We start from the raw sequence: 22,342 nt of genomic DNA, 5'->3' as shown, positions 1-22,342 counted from the left end.
CCTCAGATAAAGGCTTTTGTGGCAGTTGCTCTCTCGTGGGGATCATTTGCAGGCTGAACTCCATGTCACCCTGACTGTACCTCAGTGGCATTTCTTGACTCCATGAAAACCCCATGGGTATTTGCACTGTGTTCCCAATCTCAGAACTTGGGTGAAACATGGGAAAAGGAGTTTTCCTGAAAAAGCATAACACGAGAGAGAAGGATGGATCTTGAAAGTGCCTGGGGTTTTGATAGTCATGGGGGTTACCTTTGGCTACCAAGGATGGTTTTCTCAGGAGAAGGAGGAAGGAGCCTTTGCCGAATTGCCAGGCTGCCCAGATCAAGGCTGGGGCTTGGACCAGCCTGGAGTAGTGGAGGTGTCCCTGTCCATGGCAGGGGGTGGGATGGGATAGGTTGGGATGGGATGAGCTTTAAGGTCCCTCCCAACCCAAACCACCCTGGGATTCTGTGGTTGCTGCAGTTGCTCACGCCCCCAGTGCCAGACCCATGCACACAGAGGGGCTCCTCTCTTTCCACTCCTCTGTCCCAAGGAAATCTGGCAGGGAAAAGGAGCCCTCCACATCCCCTGAGCTGCCATAAACCACATGTGTCTGTGCTCTGCAGGTCCTATATGCATAAGCTCTGTATCATCCTGAGTGTATCTGTACTTGTACACCCAAATTGTCTGAGTGCTCTGTGTGCTCTGGAATGAAACGTCCTGGGCTGTCCTTCCATGGTGATTCCTCTGTAGCCATTTCCTCCTGTATCCAGAAAAAAGGGAAATAGCTCTGCCTGGACAAACTGATTCATGAATAACTGTAGGAGCCCTGGGAGCCATGGAAAAGGCCCTTGGATTGTGTTGGTTCTGGGCAAACAGGAAATCCTTCATCACAGACTTGCTGAAGACTCCAGGGTTCTTGGACATGAAATATGTGTTCAGTGTCCCTAAAGAGAGGTAACCCCCTGTCAGGAGAGAAGAAAAGGCTGCTGTGAACGTCAGGGCCATGCACTGCCAGAGCTCCCAGCCTGCCTCTGGATAACTCCTTAGCATGGGAGCTCCAGGGCACCCAGGACAGGAGAACATTCTCTCTATCCTCCATCCCCTCATCCCTGCCCTGCATGTCCATCCCAGTCTGTGGGGATGGACTGGGCCACTCCAATCACTCACTCCCCTGTCCATCAACTGCCTGGCCAACCCCACACACGTGTGAGCAGCCAATCCCAACCCCAATCCCAATCTGAATCCCAACCCCATGCCAATGCCAATCCCAACCCCAATCCTAACCCCAATGCCAAGCCCAAACTAATCCCTATCCCAACTCCAATGCCAATCCCAACCCCAATGCCAACCCCAAACTAATCCCAATGCCAACCCCAATCCCACCTAACTCCAGCTGCAGGCTGTACAACACCCAGTGCCCCCTGCCCCTGGCTCTGCCCCTGGCTCTGCCTCTCTCGCTCTCAAGTGTCCTGTCCCCGAGTTGCAGGTGTCCCCCAGCAGAGCCAGCCTGGCCTGTGCTGTCACCAGGGAGTGCTGCAGGGCTGGGGTTGTGTGCTCTGCCAGGGACAGCTCCAGGGACTGCCAGTGCCAGGGGACAGCAGGGACAGTGCCTGGCTTTGCTCTTTCCCTCAGACCAGGAGCCAGGCTGAGGGTGTGGTGGGGGTTTGGTCCTCAGCAGGGTGGGAGAAGGGTCTTTGGAGGACTCTCCAAGTGCTAGCCAACATAGAAAGCCCACCCAGCTCTCCACCCCATGCCAGGATCCCCTGGTTTACCCTCAGACTGGAAAGAATGTTCCAGATAAATGCATCCTAACTGTCTGTAGTGGCTGCTCAGGCAGGCATCAATGTTTATAGGGAGAAGATGGGAATTCTGTATTATTGCAACATTCAGATGTAGAAATTTTATTAACTCCTTTACTTTTATCAGACCCTGAGGCAGGTTATGGCCTCAAAATCTGCCCTTGCATCTTGCTCAGAGCAAAACCCATTTAAAATTATATTTTAAAACCAAAGCAAATTTTTTTTTAAATTCACATTTGAAATTTTACTGAATAAAGGAGGAGGATTATTTAGATGAATGCTGGGTAAAGTTTAACCCAATTTACAACCAATGGTAATAATAGAGTTTTTCTTATATTTTACATAAATTCAAAATGAATGCCAGATCTTGTCCGTATTTACTGAGCTTCCCCTAATCTGCATTTGCAGCTAAATTCAGTGAGCCATTTAAAAAAATATTACAAAATGCATCTGATCTTCAAATGTGAAAGAAAGTTCTCCTATGCTGATGGATGTGGGCAAACTTCCCCGGGCAATCCCAGCTGTGGCACAGATTTTGTCCAGCTGAAATAATGAAATTTGGGAATGCTCCGGAGCCGTTCTGCAGAGACATCCCAGAGCAGCTGTGGCTGCCCCTGGATCCCTGGCAGTGCCCAAGGCCAGGCTGGACGGGGCTTGGAGCACCCTGGGATAACCCTGGGAGGTGTCCCTGCCATGGCAGGGCCAGCACTGGATGGGCTTGAAGGCTCCTTCCAGTCCAAACCCCTCTGGGGTTCTATGATGTGATGTGATGTTTCTCTTGCTCCAGAACATGAAAATCCCGCCAAGGTTGGGGGTCCCCAAGGTGTTTGTGCCCGGGGTTGTGTCAGCCCAAGGCAAGGGGAGCTGCTCTGGTGCCTGCAGGGAGGAGCTCCCCGCGGAGCCCTCTAGTGGGATCTGCCGGCTCCTTCTGCCCCAGCATCTCCCTCCTGTCTGCCTTCACCTGGCTGGGACAGACCACCCGAACCTTGCCATCCTTTTGGCCGTTCTGCAGCCTCTTTCAGGAGTTTCCCTCCTCCCGAGGCATCCCTGAGAGCAGGGTTGAAGCGCAGGCAGATGCAAGTTTGGAGGAGCTGGCTGTTCCCTCTGTAAGAGGGGACCACAGGCAGAACCCTGGTGCGTGTTCTTCCTTCCTTCACTCAACAGCAACAACAACAAATTAAAACGGGGCTCTGCACCAAAAGGCATCAAATTTCAAAAGAAAAGAGGGCAGGAAGAAAGGAGGAATGAAAGGATAGGAAAAGATGGATAGAAAGGAGGAAATATTCCCCTGAGTCAGGTTCAGAAATTCCTGAAATCTCTTGCTCCTTCAAGCAGAAGTCAAAGGTGGTTCCTAGACAGAGACCTGGGACAGTGATGGTTTTATTTCCACACCTCTGGAGTGGGGCTGGAGCTGTACAGAGGATTTACTGGTCAGTGCCAGGCAAGCTGCTTGTCCATTTTGGCCAGTCTAGGAAAAACTTTCCCAACCAAAAGATACAAATTCTTGGCATCCCCAGAGAGAGCTGCTGGAACAAGGAGCCTCTGGACATTGGGAATGAGCTGTGCTTCCTGTTCCCTGGACTTTGCCTCTGCCACAAGGGCTGTGCTCTGGGGAACTTGTGAATCCAGCCTGTGCCATTTACCTGTGGGCATCCACAACACTTCCTGCCAGAGCCTGAGCAAATGCAGCATGGAGAGCACTGCAACGTCTGGAGTCTCTGGGAAAAGCCAGGGATTGATGTGGCAGCAGAAATGCCCTGGCACAAACCCTTTCAAATGATGAGGGAGTATTTCTATGAATCCCAGCCTGCCTGTGGGTGATGGAGGAGCTGAGGAAGGAGTGATATTCCATTAACTCATCCATGGCTCACAGCTCCCTGCTCTCCTCTGACACTACAATTGTTCCCCAGGCTGAATCCTCCCCTGTGTGGCCACAGCTACATCCCCCTCCTGCTGGGGTAAATCCCTCACCTGGGGCAGGGCAGGGCAGGGGCTGCAGGGGTGACTCAGGCTGGCAGAACTTCTCAATTCCCAAGAAAAGGCTGTGTTTGGTAGGAAATGCTGGGTTCCAGAGGACACAAAGTTAAGGATCTTCTCCCTTGCTGTCACTGAAGATTCCATGGTGCTTTCTCAGGGACAGCTCAGTCTCCTGCCCAGCTGGGTGATGCTATTCCCAGCTATGTGTCTCCTACAGGGTCAGCTCTGGATGCAGCCATCCCCAAAACTTCCCCAGAGGGAAGGAAGACAGCTCTGCAGGCACAGGGACATGACCCTGCCAGGCACCTGGAGCACATTCAGTGTCCTGCAGGATTCATGGAGTTGCTCCTCTGCCCACAGTGCCCAGCAGGGGCACCTCAGTCCCTTAAAGTCCCAAGTCCCTTCAGACCTTTCTGCCAGAGGTTTCTGGTACTTGGCTGTCTGGGTTGGGCTGCTGAGACAGAGCTAGGGATGGGCAGGGTCTGAACTGCCAGAGCAGAGTCTGTGGTGTGAAAAAATCATCCCAAAAACACCAAGGGCATCTCACAGCCTCGGGGTTATTTTGGTTACTTCACTGTGAAGGTCACCGTGCATGGTGTGAGCAGGGAGCACAGCCAGCCAAGGACTCTGCTCTGTGCTCATTCCGTGTGCTCTGTGCTCATTCCATGCCAGCAGAAACATGCTCTTTACAAGGTGTTGTCATCCAAGAGTCTGGATATCACAGAGTCACAGAATCCCTGAGAAGTTTGGGCTGGAAGGGACTTTAGACACCATTCAAATCCAAACCCCTGCCATGGGCAGGGACACATTCCACTGTCCCAGGCTGCTCCAAACCCCATCCAGCCTGGTCTTGGACACTGCTAGGGATCCAGGGGCAGCCACAGCTGCTCTGGGCTCCCAGTGCCAGGGCCTGCCCACCCTCACAGGGAGAAATTCCCTCCCAATATCCCATCTAACCCTGTCCTCTGGCAGTGGAAGCCATTCCCTGTGTCCTGGAGCTGTATGAGTGAAATATATAGAATTATTTGTTCATAAATAGTGCCTGTCCCATCTGCAGGGGCATTTTCCAGGGACATTTTACTCCAGAACAGGATGGGAGAGAGAACTCTGGACCCCAGGCAGGGCAGGAGAGGACATTGGTCACTCACCAGGGGTAGTGACCTATGAACACAACAGAGCCCCTGGAGAACAATGTGAGACCCTGGGGCACAGTGTCACACCATGGAGCAGAGTGACACCTGGAGCAGAGTGTGACAGCCTGGAGCACAATGTGAGACCCTGGAGCACAGTGTCACACCCTGGAGCATGCTGTGACAGCCTGGAGTACAGTGTGACAGCCTGGAGCAGGATCTGACACCCTAGAGCACAATGTCACACCCTGGGACACTGTGTGACACCATGGTGCATCATGTGACACCCTTGAGCACAGTCTGACACCCTGGAGCAGGGTATGGCTCCTTGGAGCACAGTGTCACACCCCTGAGCACAGTGTCACACCCTGGAGGACAATGTGACATGCTGGAGGACAGTATGTGCCCCTGGAGCAGAGGGTCATGCCTGGATCATGGTGTCACACCTGGATCATCACACCCGCATCATCCTGTCACACCTGGAGCACAGTGTCACATCTAGAGCAGTATCATACCTGGATCACTCTGTCATAGTTGGAGCAGTGTCATACCTGGATCACTCTGTCACACATGGATCACGCTGTCACACCTGGATCACGCTGTCACACCCGGATCACTCTGTCACACGTGGATCACTCTGTCACATCTGGAGCAGTGTCACACCCTGGATCACTCTGTCCCACCCAGACTGTGCTGTCACACCTGGATCTCAGACGCCACCCTGGCCCTCCCCAGCCCAGGCCATGCCCAGCAGCACTCAGCTCTCAGCTCTGTGCCCAGCAGATCTCAGCTCCATGTCCAGCAGGTCTCAGCTCTGTGCCCAGCAGCACTCAGCTCTGTGCCCAAACACTCAGTTCTGTGCCCAGCAGCACTCAGCTCTGTGCCCAAGCACTCAGCTCGGTGCCCAAACACTCAGCTCTGTGCCCAGCAACACTCAGCTCTGTGCCCAGCAACACTCAGCTCTGTGCCCAAACACTCAGCTCTGTGCCCAAGCACTCAGCTCTGTGCCCAGCAGCACTCAGCTCCCTGCTGCTGCCCCAGGGCTGTTCCTGCCAGCCCAGGGCTTTCCCCCCTGGCAGGAGCAGTGCCCTGGGGAGCCAGCACTGCTGATTCTCTCTGTGAAAGCCCCGTGTCCTTGCAGCTCCTCAGCCTCTCCCGGCTGAGGGGACATCGAGCCTTCAGCAGTTGCCTCTGAAGGCGGATTTTGGTTCCCTGCCTGGAAAAACAGTAGGCGAACTAGTAAACCCTTAAATTCGAACATGTGTAAGTTATACATCTTATTTCCATTTTCCAGCAACATTCCCTTCGTCAGACATGAGGAAAAAATTACGGTCTGCCTTGGAATATCTCTGTGGAGCATTTATCTCCCAGCCATGATAACTGAATTTCAGGCACTTCTCCCTCCCCTCCAGCTCAGGTTAAGAGACAAATTTGTTTAGTGTCCTGTTTGGAACTCTTGCCAGCTGAGCTTGGAGGGTGGGATTTGTGCACTGTCACCATTCTTACCCTGCAGGGAATGGTTCCCTCTCAAAGCTCTTGGCTTCTGCCAGAGGAGGAGGACAGCCCTGGGGTTAAAGCATGGCCTAAACTGCCCTGGAAATGGCTCTGGGATTAAAGCCTATGCTTGCTCTGTGCAGAGATTGTGCACTAATTCCCGCCTTGGGAAGGTGAGGGCAATGATGTGCCCTTCTCTGGAAGCCCCTCGAGGTGGGATGTGCTGTGTGTGCCTGGCAGGCTTGGGGCTGGACTTTGAAGGGACAAAAGGCAGGAGCTGCTCCTGCAGCTGGAGAAAAGCACAATCCCTGTTCCCTGTCTGGGCTTTGGAGACTCCCAGTTCTCCCAGAGTCTTCCCAAGGGTCTGCAGTAGGCCAGGCCTTAGCACGGTGCCACCTGAGCTGCTGGATGTCCCCTCTGTCACTCCAGCACCTCAGGACTTAAACTGGGGCCAGAACCCTTCTCACACCCCTGAAGTTCCTGACTCATGCCTGGGCCATCCAAGATTCCCAGATTTCCTCACCAGGTAGTGAACTGTGGCACTATTAATCAGAGAATAATAGAATAACAGAAAAATGGAATAATTGAGTAATTGAACAATAGAATCATTGAACAGGCTGTGTTGGAAGGATCACCACAGGATAACTGAGTCCATCTCCTGTTCCTGCACAGGACACCCCAGCAATCCCACCCTGTCCCTGAGTGTTATCCAAATTCTCCTGCAGCTCTGGAGGCTCCAAGCACAGACAAGCTCTGTCCCTTTCAGCCCTGGACAGATCAGACTCTGTGCTGCCACTGGGTGTTCTCGGGGACAGCCCTGTCCCTTTGGGTGGGTGTTCTGGGTTCTTTGTGGATGTCATGAAAGGGCTGTTCCTGTGTCCCTGTGAGCTCTGCAGGTGAGCAGAGCACCTGTGTGCCACTGCCAGGCCCCAGTGCAACACGAGGGCTGTTTTAGCACACAAAGGGTGGAACAGCCTGACAGGGCTCCCAGGAGCAGCCAGCCTGCCTGCAGGACTGCTGGAGTGCCCTGAGCAGCCAGGGGTGAGGGAGTGGGGTGTAACCACAGACTGGTGTCCTGGGCACTGGCTGCCTGCCTGGTTTGGGCATGTTGGTATTTCAGAGCCACTGCAGACCTTGTCTTGTCTGGAGTCATTCCCCTGGAGACTCCAGCTGCATTATCAGGAATCCCCTGTGTGCCGCACAGACCCCTAAGGGCACCCAGCAACAGGTCAGGAATGGCCTGTCCATAAGGGAGAGGGACACCTGAGTGTCCCCCCGTGGGCCCGTGTCCGTGGTGTGAGCCAGCCCCTCCTGTGTGGAGGGCTCTGATGGTGACCCAGCTTTGCTTTGCCTTGCAGGGAGTCCCCTGTGGACTGCAGCGTGAACAAGTGTGGCAAGCTGGTGGGAGCAGGGCCCGAGTCCAGCCCCATGAGCTACAGCACCTACATGGATGAGAAGAACGGGCCTCCCCCCAACATGACCACCAACGAGAGGAGGGTCATCGTCCCCGCAGGTACTGCCACGGGCTGGGCCAGCTGGGCCTGCTCTGCCTGGAAGAGATTTTTGTTTGGTTTGTTTATCCGCTCCCAGAGGAATTTTCTCTCTTACAAACCACACAAAAAATAAGGAAAATATCAGAGTTTCTGGCTAGTGGGAATTCCCATGTCCCAGAGCATGATCTGAATCAGGATAGGCAGCAGATTACTGGTGTTTTCTCTTTCCTTTTTTTTAAATTTTGTTTTAAATTTTTTTTTCCCGGAATGCAGTGTTGTTTTGGTGTGCTGAACCAAATCCATCTCCTGTCATGTGCTAGAGGAGAATCTGCTTCCTGGGACACACAGGGGATGATCAAAGAGGAATGAAGTGGGCCCAAGTTATAACTCCCCTGGTGCTCTCAGGATCCAGCTGCGCTTTCAAGTCACACTGATTGATTCAAAATGAGCTATTTTGTTTCCTTTTTTTTTTTTTTTTTTTTTTTTTTTTTTTTTTTTTTTGTTAGAAGCAGAAACCCAGAAAAATTCTATTTTGCAGGAACTGCGTTATCCTTCCAAAAATTGTCACACAGAAATATTCCTGTCCAGCTTTGTTTGTGTTTGGTATCCACATCTGCTCCCTGGAGCTGGCAGGATGCTCTGGATGCATTTGGATACACAGGGGTGAGAGCTGCTCTGGGGGAAGCCTCAACCTGGAGTGAGGAGCTGTTTCCCTGTGAAGTTTATAAACAGCCAGGGCCAGGAAGTTTCCAGCAAAGGAGCCAAGTGCTGGCCCAGTGACATCCCAGAACTCGCCCTGCTCTGAGGCTTTCAGCAGGGCAGGAGGGCAGGCAGACAGTGCTGGCAGGAGGGAATGCACTCGTGGAATTCAGCTCCTTTCTCTTGACCACGAGCAGATGACAATTCCCAAGCATTTGTTTGCCATTTAGGATGTAAAGGAAAGGCTTGAACTGAATGCAGTGAGGAGAAGCCAATAAAGGATTGATAGCACACCTCTAAATCCCATTGAGGCTGATGTTTGAGGGATGGGCTGAGCTGCCTGGGGACAGCAGCACAGTTGCATCCAGTGTCCACCTTTCCAGCTGCCTGGAAAGGTGCAGCTGCCACCAACCAGTCCCTGTGTTATTAAAGATGTTCCAGGGGCAGTATTTATCCTGTATGTTTGAAAAAAACCAAAAAAACGCGGGTGAGCTACAGTTTAGCATTGTTGAAAGAGGGGAAATTACTTTCAGTGCCCCCAGTGGAAGAGAAAATTTGAAATCTCCTCTTTGAAGGAAAGTGAAGAAAAAGATTTTTCCCCTTCTTATGACCATTCACAAATCAAACCCTTGTGATCCTTGTGAAAGAGCAGAGATTTACCAGACTTTGGAAGACAATAATGAACATCATCCCAGATCTCTGGCTGCAGGAGAGGAGGCCCAAGTCATCCAAGAAAGGCATTTGGATATTTTAATTTAATCCAGAATGGAGATTTATAGCACATTAGGGTGAAGATAAGCAAGAATAATGTCATATTAGGCTTACAATAGTAGTAATAACGAGCTCTAAGCCATGTTTCAAGAAGGCAGATTTTCAGACACATTCAATGTCTTTTACAGTGTTTAAAGGGAGGCCACAAATTCACTCTGCCCTCTAGATGTTGGGTTGTTTTCAAAACTCAAGACAAATAAGTCTTTCAATTAAAAAATAATTAAAAAAAGAATCCTCCCTTGAATGCTTGCATTGTAAAATTCACAGCCTTTTGCCAGTGCTTAGAAAGCAGAATTTCAATTAACTATAGCCAAAACCTGAAGGAAATCCATCTCAGAGCAGACTTGCAAAGGTGTGGGGTTGTAAATTCCATGTTCTGAATTCAGCTTTCAGCAGCCCAGGTTTTCAGGGGATTCAGTGGGGAAAGGTCTCAGTTACAATTTCAGTTCTCTTGGTCTCAGTTCCCTGTTTGGTGCTGTTATTGCAGGGCTCAGGTGCCCAGGAATGCCAGGAATGGACTCTTCCTGACCTTTTGTGCCCAGGGCTGCCCTCAGCCTGGGCACCCAGTGTCCAGCCCTGGGATGAGGCACTGCTTCACATCCCCTAAATGCACGCAGAGGCATTTCTTGTTCTGCCCAGAGCACCCCCAGAGCCCTGGGCATGTTCTCAGCTCCCTGGGATCTGAGTGTCTGAGGTTTGTCTCCGAGCTGGAGCAGCTGTTAATGACACATCAGACATCTCCAAAGTTTGAACTCCTTTGCAATCCTGTGCAGCTGCAGCAGAACATGAATGTGCAGCTCCAGTTTGGAAATGGGATCCGTGGGGAGCTGCAGCACAGGAAACATCTGAGAGTGCTGATATGCTCTGAAAACGACTGTCAAGCACTGTGGCACCAGCTCTTGCTGGGGCCCTCTGATCTAATGCCCTTTGCAGAATTCAAAGGCTGATTGCTTTTTTTACCCACTGCTGCAGCCACTCATCTCCACGGGGCCTGAGCTCCAGCCGGGCTCGGAGCAGCTCTTGCGTCAGCAGCAGCAATAAAGATCCCCCAGCTGGAGTCTGCTGACACTCAGGGACGCCCAGACAGCACAAAATCCACCCTGCCCTCGCACAGCTGGCTGCCTTTACAGGGACAGAGGAGGCAGAATTGTGCTCCTGCACTGGGGTGAATAACTGTGACTCACACCCAGGGCAAGCTGCTCTGTTCTAGAAGCACCATTTTATTTTATTTTATTTTATTTTATTTTATTTTATTTTATTTTATTTTAATTTATTTTAATTTATTTTAATTTTATTATTTTCTCTTATTTTAATTTTTATTTTATTATATTTTAATTTAAATTTTTATTTTATTTTATTTTATTTTGGTTTTAAATTTTTAATTGTAATTTTTATTTTATTTTTATTTTTTAATTTTCTGAGTCCCTTTGCTGACCATGAATACCCCATGCTCAGGGTCTCTTGTGCCAGCTGTGGGCTCCCTAATGCCCATGGTGGTACCCACACAGCCCTGATGTCACTGCACAGCCTTGCAGAGCCACACCGGGACAGGAACTCCCTCTCAAAGGGTTCAGCTTCCTCCGGGAAGCTTTTTTCCAGACAGAGAAGAGTCAAATGCCACCAGGGCTGTTCCCAAGCAGAGGAGGGAGCTTTGGGCAGGTGGGGAAGGCAGAAGTGACCATGCCAGGTTGTACATCCTGAGCCCTGCTCCAGCACGGTGCCTGTTCATCCTGGCAAAGGGGGTCAGTAAATTCAATAATTGCTTGTGGAAACAATGGCTCGTGCTGTGGCAGGGCTGCAGGGACTCTGGAGGTGTGTGTGTGCCCATCCTCTGCTCTCTCCTGCCAGATCCCACCCTCTGGACCCAGGAGCACGTGCGCCAGTGGCTGGAGTGGGCAATCAAGGAGTACGGCTTGATGGAGATCGACACCACCATCTTCCAGAACATGGACGGCAAGGAGCTCTGCAAAATGAACAAGGAAGACTTCCTGCGCACCACCTCCCCCTACAACACAGAAATTCTGCTGTCTCACCTCAGTTACCTCAGGGAAAGTGAGTACTGCCCTGGCCATCCCAGCCCTGCCCCAGGGTGAACTCCCAGGGCTCCTCCTGCAGCAAGGGACAGGGAAATGAGCAGAGAAAGACGAGCAGAGAGAGCAAACAGGGAAACAGGGAGTGAAATGGGCTTGGAAAGTTCACATGAACACAGATGGAGCTACTGGTGCTATCAGGGAGGTGAAGAACTGAGCAGGGCTCTGGAGGAGATTAGATAAGTCTTACAGATAACAACATCTGTGGCTATGTGATAAAAATACACAAATTTGCCATGGAGATTAAACCTGACATTAACTGATTTGTCTCAGGCAAACGATTCCATAGCTCTGCAGTTAGAGGGCTGTGCCCTCCCCATAAGCAGGACCCACAAGTGGCCAGGGCTGGAGCTTTTCTGTGCTCCTGCAGGCCCAGGTTTGTGGGAGAGAGTTGAAAACCCAAGAGTGATTCCCCATATGTAAATGTGCTGGAGCAGATGTTGTGCAAATGACCCAGGACTCTGAGAAAAGGTTGTGGAAACTCTTTATTGCTCCTTTCTGCCCCACACTTGAGTATGGGATGGATCCAATTCCCCTTTTTGCTCTATTAAGCCCCAAACCCAGGAGCTGTGAGCAGTCTGGAAAAGTGTTATCCCAGCACCCAAACAGGAATGATCATCTTAGGTGCACATGCACCTGATGCTGGGAGTCTTAGATTTCAGCTTTTCCAAGACTTCTGTGCAATCATGATCACATCCACAGCTTCCAAATGTCTCCTCTTCACCTGTAAATGGAGCTAAGAGCATTTCCTTTCCCCACAAAGGTGTGCTGAGGGTAATGGTGCTCTGATGAGCCGGAGAACTGGAGCTGGGAACATGCTCTGCTGTTTTTCCCAGTGAAACAGCTTTTATAGGACTATCATTATTTAACCACTCAAAAATCAGGAGAAGGTGACATAAATCAAGGTGGAAGGGCAAGGAGAGAAAGGCAAAAGTGTATTTTCTCCACTAGAAACTCCAAATGTGATGAAAAGGCAGCTGAATATGTCTCCTCTGGCCAGTGAAGCAGAGATACAGAATTTAGGGTGTTTCTTCAAAGTTGATCTCTCCCTGCCCAAAATCAGTGGGAGTTTCACAGATTCCAGTGGCACAGAAGTTAGATCACAGATGGGTGCCTCTGGAAGCCCCACCTTTATTTTTCTTGAGAAGTCGAGCCAAGGAAATGATTCACAACAAAAAACCCAAACTGTTGGATTTGAACAGTTGTCCCTTGTGACTGGACAATAAAATAATTTCCCATCCAAAATCGTAGACAAATTTAATTCTGTTCCATCAGAAAAGAGCTGCTAGTCCACAGCAAGCTTTCGAAGGATTGCCTGTGGAATTAGACAGTTTCCTGGGAAATGGGAAGGCAGTTTTGTGCAGCCAGCAGTGCTTTGGCCAAACCTGCTGACTGGGGCTGGGGAAATCAGGCACTTTGTAAGCGGAAACGCTTCTAAATTCCCACAAGATAAACACCAAGTGAGACACTTGAGTTGTGATATTGATAAGGTTTGAGAATTGTCAGAGAGATGGACTTGGATGGAGTCAAAGCACACGAGCGGGCTGGATTTGGAAAGCTTGGCAGAGGAGTGGCATCTCCAGGATCGTCCCCAGTGTTTGTGTCCCATTGTTTGGGCTGACCAAAGGCAGGATCAGGGGAATTGCATTGTTGATCTCATGGCATGAGCCCCAAAACCTGGGCTCAGTGGCCACTTTTACCATCTGCTGCTGCTCATTTCCTCAGGAGCAACTTCCTGCTTGATCCCTTGGGCACTGAGGTCTGGTCACACTGTGTCCAGGCAGCACCAGGGCACGCTGACACTCAGGACAGCAGTCCCTGGCTCACACCTTGCCTTTAAATACCTGAAATGAGGAGATTTTGCTGTCTGTAAGGTGGCACCAGCCATCCTGCCTTCTCGCTGGGCCCTTCCATTGGCATTGTGAGGAATGATACTCACTTCTGAAAGTTTAGAAGGTTTATTAAAACCTTATTGAAAAAAATACAACAGAAGACTGAATAGAGAAAATATTACGGCGCCGGGAGCAGAGGATTTTTCCCACCATGTCCTCATCCACACAATGGATGGTCCACCTTTTAACCCTTTAGCCCCTCCCAAAATCTTGTCCATCGACTCTTTTTTTACTGTCCAGTGGTGGAGATCACTTCCTGGCATCTCGAGGAGATCACTTTCTTACACATTGGAGGTCAGGTGTTGCCAGAGTAACAAGTCAACCCTCCCAAATGTCCCAAACCCAGGCCACCCCCTGATAACAATTCAAGGGGGGTAAAACATAACTGTAAACCTATAAAACTTCTCTTAGCATATACATAATATTTGCCTTTTAATTGTGAGAGTCAGCTGGCATTCCTCATCTGTCACAGGATGGTGGGTCTGTGGAGCAGGGTCTGTGCCTCACACCTCCCCAGCCCAGCACTGCAGCCCTGGTGCAGATGCAATATTTAAGTGCTGCTGCAATAATGATCATCAACACATCCTGTCCTGCCAGGGCAGTGCCTGCAGTGATTTCTGTGCTATTAAGACACTGCAAAACCCGAGGAACTTTGCTGGGTTCAGGCAGACTGCTCACTCCTGTTTCACAGGGAATTCAGTGCCAGTCCATGCCAGCTTTAGGATGACGGATCTGTGTGTGCTGATCCCAGACCTGCTGCGAGTGCCCTGCTCATCAGAGCAGCTCCTGGCTGCTGGAGCTGGGTAGAGCATTCCTACTTCCCTGCAGCTGTTCCCAGCCCAGGGACAGGCTGCTCTGGGCAGTGCTGGGCGGCTTCCTCACACAGCAACACCTTCCAGAGGAGCTGATGGCTTTTCCAGACCAGCTTCCAGTGGATGCTCAGTGCCGAGCTGGAGCTCAGTGCCATGGGGATTTGGGCTTTCATTTTCACGAGTTTTCCCTTTTTGGAAGGGTCCCCTTTTGTTTGTCCCACAGACACTCGGCTCTGCTCCTGCTTAGGGTAGGGAACAGGTGATGGCCACCAGCACAGCAGGATTTGGGGGCAGTGCAGACCTACAGGCTGGGTTGCCTCTGCCCAGGCTCTCTAAAGGTGTTTGTGGTCTCAGGATGTTAAGCTGGATATGTGATGATTTATGAATGCTCAGCTTTGGGGTTTGTTTTCCAAGAAACAAAGCTGATCTGAACTTTCTGGGCTGTTTGCTCACCCGACAAGGAGATCCCCTGAAAATGAGCTTTCCCAGAAGGTTCTCAGCATTTTACACTCCTAATCAGGGTGAAAACTTCCTTAAGGCAGCCTATGAAATACATTCTTTTGGCACATCTGAGTCCAGACTGAAAAAACAAACCAGCAACATCTGCATGACCTCAACAAAAGCTCAGTCTCAGTTTTAGCAGTGGAAAGCTCAAGATGAGCTGTGTAATGAAGTCGAGAGTAACCCAAACTCATCCCACACCACCTTTAGTCTCCGGCTTAGGCCTGGCTCAGAATGGTGCAGTTGTTTCCTGTTGCCACAAGCCACTGAAGCTGGCAGGAATTCCTCTGATCCTCAGGACATTTCAGAGTGCAGAGCCCAGTTCTGCAGCACTCTCCATCATTTGGAGCCTCCCAAAGCACCCCAGTGGTTCTTTCAGGGAGCTCCCTGCCCACCCCCTCAAACAATCATCTTTCTTTACATGTTCCTTTTAGTTCCCTCTCCAAAATCATGAAGCCATGCCTTGATTCACCTTCTTTTTGTTCATCCCCACACACTTTGGGGCTCCAGACTGATCTTTCTCCAGCACATTCTGCCTGGTGAATCCTCTCCAGGCAGCTGTTGGGCAGGGGAAGGGAGTTTTGGATGCTTCCATGCTGTGTTTGGGATGAAATCAAAAGAAGCTGAGCTGCCACCTCCATCCTTTCCCTCCCTGGTGGTGGGGGCCAGGCTGTGGGATGTGCACAAAGGGGAAGAGCCTGAAGGGGAAAGAATGAGGCTGTGGTGAGAGGTAGAAAACTGTTCAGTGATTTTGAGCCATGTGTTAATGCCCAACAAAACCATCCTGCCAAGTGCAGCAGGACCTGGATTCCAGCAGGAGCCATGCAGGGCCTGGGGAAGGTGAGGGTAAAAAAGACTTTAAAGTTAAATAAACCCCAAGGCTGTGTTCCTGTCCCTCTGAAGGATGAGCTGCCTTGTGAGAGGGAAAGGGTTTACGGGGAAAAACTCTCTTGCTTTTCAGTCCTTCTCCGTCTTTTTGTAATGAATGCAAGGGAAATAAAAGAAAAGGAAGGATCTGGGGTGCCATAAAAGAACGTGTTTAAACATTAGTTATGGGAGAACAGCCCTCACTGCATTAACCATACCAGAGAGAGCTGATCCATCCATGGTGTTGCTGACCCAGGGAGAGGGAACAGCAACGAAAATGAAAATTCATCACCCAAAGCTCTGCCCCCGAAGGAGAGAGGGAGGAGCAGCCTGGCTTGTGTCTGTCTGTCTGTCTGCTTCCCTCTGTCCTGATCTGGGTCTCTGCCTTTCTCCCTTTCCCTCCTCCATTGAAACCCTTAATAGGAAACACATTTCCCTCTCTGTGGTGTTCCCACCAGAAACCTCAGACTGCCGGGCAAAGGTGAGAACTTTGAGCAATTAAACCGGGGGAGGCGCCGGTCCTTTCCAGTGGCTTGGGCTGCATTTTTTACCCTAAAGTAGCTATAGGTTGATCCTGCTCGCTCAGTGCTATTCATCACCCCACCCCCACCGCCCCAGCCACTCATTTGCAGCCCATTTAGTCATAGAAAACCACGTTTCTGAATTCCCCAGCACTTCCCTGTCTGGCAGGGGGAAGCTGGGCTGGGCGTTGCACTCAGGATTGCTTTAAATAACCTGAAAAGGAGAGAGTGGTGGACAGGAGTTTCCCCACAGATATTCAAGAAAGAAATGCCAAAGCCAGAAACCATCAGATGAAAACATGAGTTACGTGGACAGAGTTGTTTCAATTCCTCCAGCAGCCAATCTCTCTAAATATTCCAGCCAATCCCTTTGGCTGTTGGCAGCTTTCAGAGCCAGGGTGCCCTTGGGATCCCTCTGAACTCTTTACCTCCTCCTTCACCATTCATCCTGGCTTTGGAAGCATCCCCTGACTTGCAGCATCTGGTACCATCCATCCTCCCCTCCCTGCGAGCAGCTCTGTTTCCCAGCACCTCCTGCCTCGTGTCCTGCTGGCTTGTGCAGTGTCTGGCTTTGTTTGCCTTGGGGAGGACAGAAATCGACTGCAGCAGAGGGCAGAGGGCCAGCAACATCCAGCACCTGCAATGGCTCTCAGATCTGGCAGGGACCTGCCCAAACCTCAGCTCTCACAGGAGAGACACTGTGAGAGCACAGAGGGGCAGCTGAGGTCATTTGGGACTATGTGCCCCAGAGAAACGGGCAGGGCTCAGCCCCAAGTCCTGCTCAGCTGGGACCTGCAGAGAGGGGCTCCTGCCCTGCTGAGGGGCTGGGGATGCCCAGGGGCAGGATCCCCTTTATGGAGGGGATCTGCAGAGCTGTAAAAGCACTCAGGGCAGGATTGGTGCTCCAGCCACAGCCTCAGGACAAACAGGACCCTGTGCCTTGTCAGGGCTGTCACTGACCCAGCAGCAGCTGCTCCAAGAGCTGCAGGAAGGTGAGCCCAGGGGGTGATGTGAGCACACTTAACCAGACAGCCATGAAATGGGCATTTCATGCTGGCTTCCATGCACTCCCAGGATGTCCTCCTCCATTTCCAGGAGAGTTTACAGGAGAACCAGAGGGAAATGCTTAGAAAGGAACATTTCCTCACAGACTGTGCAGAACAGAGACACTTCCAACAGATTCTTTTTGTGCTGCACTTGTGTGTCACGTGGGGCTGGATGGAAAGGCTTCTCTGAAGCAAGGGAGCTGCTCCCAAATTCCCCAGAGCAGGGAGATGCTGGAATCCCAGTGAGAGCTGTGCAGCTGCTGGCCCCAAACCAAGCATGTGACACTCTAAAAATGGCCAAAAAGGTCCTGACAGTGCAATTTGTGTCTTTTCTCCTGCCTGTTCCTCAAACAGGAAATTTCTCTATCACAGCCAGTGAGAGGAAAGCTTCTTCCTTATCCTGTCACACAAACTGTGCCACAGGCATCTCTGGAGGCTGGGCTGGGATAGATCCTGTACCTGTACAACCTCACCCCTTAAGATCAGTTTTCAATGGGGGACATCAAGGCACTCAATGAAGGAGACAGATATCTTTATTATGCAAGTGAGGAAACAGCAGCACGTGTGCCCTGCAGCTACCAAGCTTTTAGATGAATTTCACAGAAAATGTCTGCCTAATTAACAGCAAAATTTTTTTTTCATGTCATTAACAACATTTCCTACCTACCTTGATGACTCCCCGTGGCAGTGTGCCCAGACTGCTCTAACTCCTTTTCTTTGCCTTGCAGGTAGCTCACTGCTGGTCTACAACACTCCATCCCACACAGATTCCTCACGTCTTGCCACCAAAGAAGGTCAGTGAAACTCTTACATATAAATGTCCTGGGTTTGACTGGGTTAAAACTAGACCTTGTTAATAATATCCTTGGCAGAAAATGTTCTGCTCCACTCTGCATTCACAGCACAGTTAAAAAGGAATAATTCTCACTGTGCAGTCCCACCCAGGCTGGAAATGCCATCTCTGCTTGTCCAGCCAGCACCGTGGCATCAAACATGTCACTGTCACACTGGTGTTTTGCTGAGCTGGTGAACTGCTGGCACATTTTCTGTTCCTGGTGTGAACAGTTTGGAATCTCACACAGACACAAGGTCTGAGACTCTGTTCCTCTCTGAGTTCACAGTTGAAAGGATCAAATCTTCTCACAATAAATTTCACTATTGTAAAGGCCACTCAGGTATTCCAAACCCATCCATGGATGTGTAGCTTGTTTCAACCAGCAAGGAAGATGAATTGTATCTTTTTGACACTTTCATTTTGGAATAATTTGATTTTCTTTTTTGTTTCAAATAACCCATTTGTTTTTTATCTAGTAGAAATTCTGACCATGTAGCTATAGCTTAGAAACCTTGGAGTTTAAAAGTTAATAACCCTCTTGAGACTCCTTCAGGCTTTGGAGTTGTTTGTGGGTGCTTTAGTCAGGTGTTTCAGGATTTTCTGAAACCTCTGCACCTCCAGCCCTGCTTCTTGTTCTTATTTTTATTGACAAACTGGACTCTCAGTCAGGATAAAGTTGTGAGCATTGGTGTGACCACAGAATCCCAGAATGGCTGGTATTCGAAGGGACCTTAAGGATCACCTGGTTCCAGTCCATGGCCTTGGGCAGGGACAGGATGAAGCACATCCCTTACCTACATAGAGAAGTTGAATTGATATAGTGACTATTTGGGTGAATTTATCACCCCTAAGTAGGGTGATAAAGAGCAAAAATCCATTCTGTGCTCTGTAACTCCTGTGTAGGGACAGGAGCCTGTAATGGGGTTTTCCTTTCCCTTTGTGCTGCTGCAGGAACATTGGGTTTGTTCCCTGGGCTCTGTTCAGCTCCTCGTTGAGAAATTTCTGTGGAGGGTGAAACTCCTGCCCACCCCCTGAGGCCAGCCTGTCCCTGTGCCTGCTCCCTGACTGTCACAAACGCTTCTCTGCTCTTCAGAGAACGTGGCTGCATGGACAAGCCTCAAGTTTGGATTAAAAGAACACTGGGGAAAGGCAGAAGGTTTTTTATTGAAGCAGCTGGAGAGACAAAACCTCCCATTGCACTGAGGGGCTGCAGCAAACAGAGCCCACATTTAACAGCTCCTGCAGGGAGGGTCTGGCTGCCTCCTTCCTGTGCTGCCCCCGGAGCCCTCCTTTCTCCTTGCATTTCATCCCCAACATCTGCTTTAGAGCTGGACACGAGGCCAGGGCTGCTCCTCCAGCAGCTCCTTTTGTCCGGCAGGTAAATGCCCGCTGGAGCTCCCTGGCACTGTTCTCTCCTCTGAGGCAGCACAGGTGATAAAACTGGAGCCACAGAGGGACAGAGCCACTCGGGCTGTGCTCTGACTGCTGCTTTGACATTAACAATGACTATTTAAAGTTCATCCCAGCTGGGCTTTCACTGCGTAGCAGGGATATAGTGGGAATAAAGGGAATAGAGTAGGGACGTGTACTCCTTCAGAGTTTCCCCTCACACCCAAACCTCTGCTCATTCTGTCTCAGGCCAGGCAGTTGCTAAAACTAAAGCCAAGAAAAGTCTGATTTTTAATTTTTTTTTTTTTTTCTTCAAGACAAAAATCTGTGTAGAACTGCACTCCTCTGAATTTTTAAACACTTTTTGACTTGGGCCTTGAGTTACTCAGGCTGAAAGAAATTTGAGGGGAAAGTGTCCCTCCCCCTGCATTTTTAGTGGCCTCGAGGGTGTCTCTGTAGTGCAGCTGACAGAGCTCTGGGTTCACTGCTGTCAGCGTGGAGCCCTCAGCTTCACATGGAACTTTCATCATGTGGCAATAAAGGACCAAGCACGCCCAGGAGAGAGGCAAATAAAAATTAAGAACTACGTAGAAATGTTGAAATCCCATCTATTCCTCCCCCATTTCTCCCTATAGGGCATAAATTCCATCATTCCTTCCACACTGGGTGTTGGTGTAGCATAAACTGCCCCACTCCAACCCACTGCAGCTGCCTGAGGTTACTGAGATAAGGGAAAGGGATGGGAGAGCACGACAGGCTGGCACACAAGGGACTGGGGGAGCAGAGTGAAGTGGCTCATCCAATAGCACAGCAGAAACTCATGATGCTCATAAAACTGGACTTGGAATTCCTTAGTCTGGTTTTTTTTAGGAAACAGGATTTTCCTTGTTTCCTTTTTAATGCGCTCACTTGAAGATGATATTCTTGCTCCAAAAGATTATGTTCTTTTGGAAAAGGAATTTCGGGTTAAAAATTATGATTTTTTAAAAGATTTTTTAACTTCTCAAAAGATTAAACAGTTTTCTTCATGCCAATGCATCTGGAATCTACCAGTCCTGTAAATATTTCTCCTATGTCTGTGAATAAAAACAAGCGAGTTTTTCTAACCACCTTCCCTTGAGGATTCAAAAGCAGGTAATGAAATAGTACCAACCATGCCAAAGATAGGAAAAAAATACCATTTTCTTCACTCCTCCTGTAGTTTTTCTATGTAACTAGTGCAAATAACCTGCTTGTGCAGATTGCAGGGAGAGACAGGAGCCCTTTGCATACATTTACACTGTGCTTTACACAACACATTCCCTCCATGGCTGGAAAAAAGAACCCACACGTCAAAAAAAAAAAAAAAAAATAGTGCAGCTGCAGCCTGGATTCAGTGAATCTGTCTGTAGATCAGGACATTCTCTCTTAGTTAAAAAAAAAAAAAAAAAAACAAAATAGTGCAGCTGCAGAACAGACAGCAGCAGATGTTCCAGATGCAGCACAGGCTCTGCTCCCTCCCCCAGGACGATGTCCCCAGGAGCACAGGGAGCCTGGCCCTGTCCCAGTGCTGTCCCTGGGCTGGCTTTGGTGCCCTGGCTGCAGCTGCAGACCTGACTCTCTTTTTCCCTTCTGTTTTCTGCCCTCTCACTCCCTGCAGTGCCAGCTCTGCAAACAGGAGCTGCAGCTCAAGTGCAGATCTCTGCAGCAGGAATTTTGGGAATCTTTACAGCAGATCCTGAAGTCCCACAGTGGGGCCCAGGGCAGCTGAGTGTTCTCACAGCAGACAGGTAGAACCTTGTCCTGTTCCAAGGCCTCCTGCTGCCTCAGCTTCTCCCCTTCCCAGCCTCATAAACACTCCAAAGGATGGGACTGAGCGTCACTGGGACAAATTGTCTTCAGCTGCCTCAGAGGAGTAAATGGCTCTAATGAAAATCACCAGTGGTTTTTGGCTGGAGAGCAATTTTCTGGGAAATGAAATGAGGCTGCTCTCATGGCTGAATGGAAAGAGTTGTCCCCCTCCCACTGCAGAGATGGTCTGGGTCATTTTCTGGGACTGTTTGGAGAAATGAGTGATCTTCTGTGGGTACTAGAGACAGGCACAGGAATCTGAGCCCACGATCTGCCCCAGTCCAGGGAGACCCTAAAGTGCTCTCCTGCAGAATGGTGTCATTTGAGCAGGTTTCCATAGGGAAATGGAAAGAATATTCACATACAACAACATTGGGAGGCCAAAGGGCCATGTCCCCAAAGGGCTCTGAGCTCTCTGGCCTCACTCCAGCACAGTTTTAAAGCTTTTAGTGTGTTGGGGTCTGTGTAATTCCTGTGTTTAATACTGGAGCAGAATGCTGTGCAGGAGCTGAGGCCAGGGCAGAGCTGGGGGCTCCCAGCGAGGCAGAGCCCTGGTGTGTGGATGTGTGAAGTTCCCTGTGGGAATCCCTGGCCTGGGATGTGTGGTACTTTCCAATTCACAGAATGACCAGGTTGGAAGAGACCTTCAAGATCATCGAGTCCAACCCAGCCCCAACACCTCAGCTAAACCCTGGCACCCAGTGCCACATCCAGGCTTTGTTAAACACACCCAGGGATGGGGACTGCACCACCTCCCTGGGCAGCCATTCCAGAACTTTATCACCCTTTCTGTAAAAAACTTTTTTCCTGATATCCAACCTGTATTTCCCTTGGTGCAGCTGGAGGCTGTGTGCTCTGGTTGTATCAGTGCTGCCTGGAGAAAGAGCCCAGCCCCAGCTGAGCACAGGCACCTTTCAGAGCTGTAGAGAGTGATGAGGTCACCCCTGAGTCTCCTTTTCTCCAGGCTGAGCACCCCCAGCTCCAACACTGCTGATCCCAGGGAAGTGGGTTTTGTGCAGGGAGGTGGCAGAGGGTGTGAGGGGAGGCTCAGCATCACAGGTGACAATTAACCAGAGGGGTTCCTGGGGCTGTTTGTCTCCAGGTCGTTCAGGATCTTGGTTCAAAAGCTGCATTCAGCACAGGTCTGTCCTCTGCACACACTGTGCTCAGCCCAAGGTAGCAGAATCCCAGAGTCCCCAAATCATTTAAATTGG

General features: G+C 50.2%; 1 protein-coding gene across 3 annotated transcripts in view; it reads left to right on the top strand.

The window, feature by feature from the left end:
• The window catches only part of FLI1 (Fli-1 proto-oncogene, ETS transcription factor), an 87,076-nt gene that overhangs the window by 50,077 nt on the left and 14,657 nt on the right, over positions 1-22,342 (top strand). For all 3 annotated transcript variants that reach the window (XM_041480572.1, XM_041480575.1, XM_041480574.1), the window contains 3 exons: positions 7,741-7,895; positions 11,194-11,397; positions 17,803-17,868. In XM_041480572.1, coding sequence (XP_041336506.1) covers positions 7,741-7,895; positions 11,194-11,397; positions 17,803-17,868 — 425 coding nt within the window. The remainder of the gene's footprint in view (positions 1-7,740; positions 7,896-11,193; positions 11,398-17,802; positions 17,869-22,342) is intronic.

The sequence above is a fragment of the Pyrgilauda ruficollis genome, unplaced genomic scaffold (genome assembly GCF_017590135.1).
Source record: "Pyrgilauda ruficollis isolate IOZ18807 unplaced genomic scaffold, ASM1759013v1 scaffold52, whole genome shotgun sequence".
Lineage (NCBI taxonomy): Eukaryota > Metazoa > Chordata > Aves > Passeriformes > Passeridae > Pyrgilauda > Pyrgilauda ruficollis.
The sequence above is the reverse complement of the archived record's forward strand: the minus strand, read 5'-3'. Positions and strand labels throughout refer to the sequence as shown.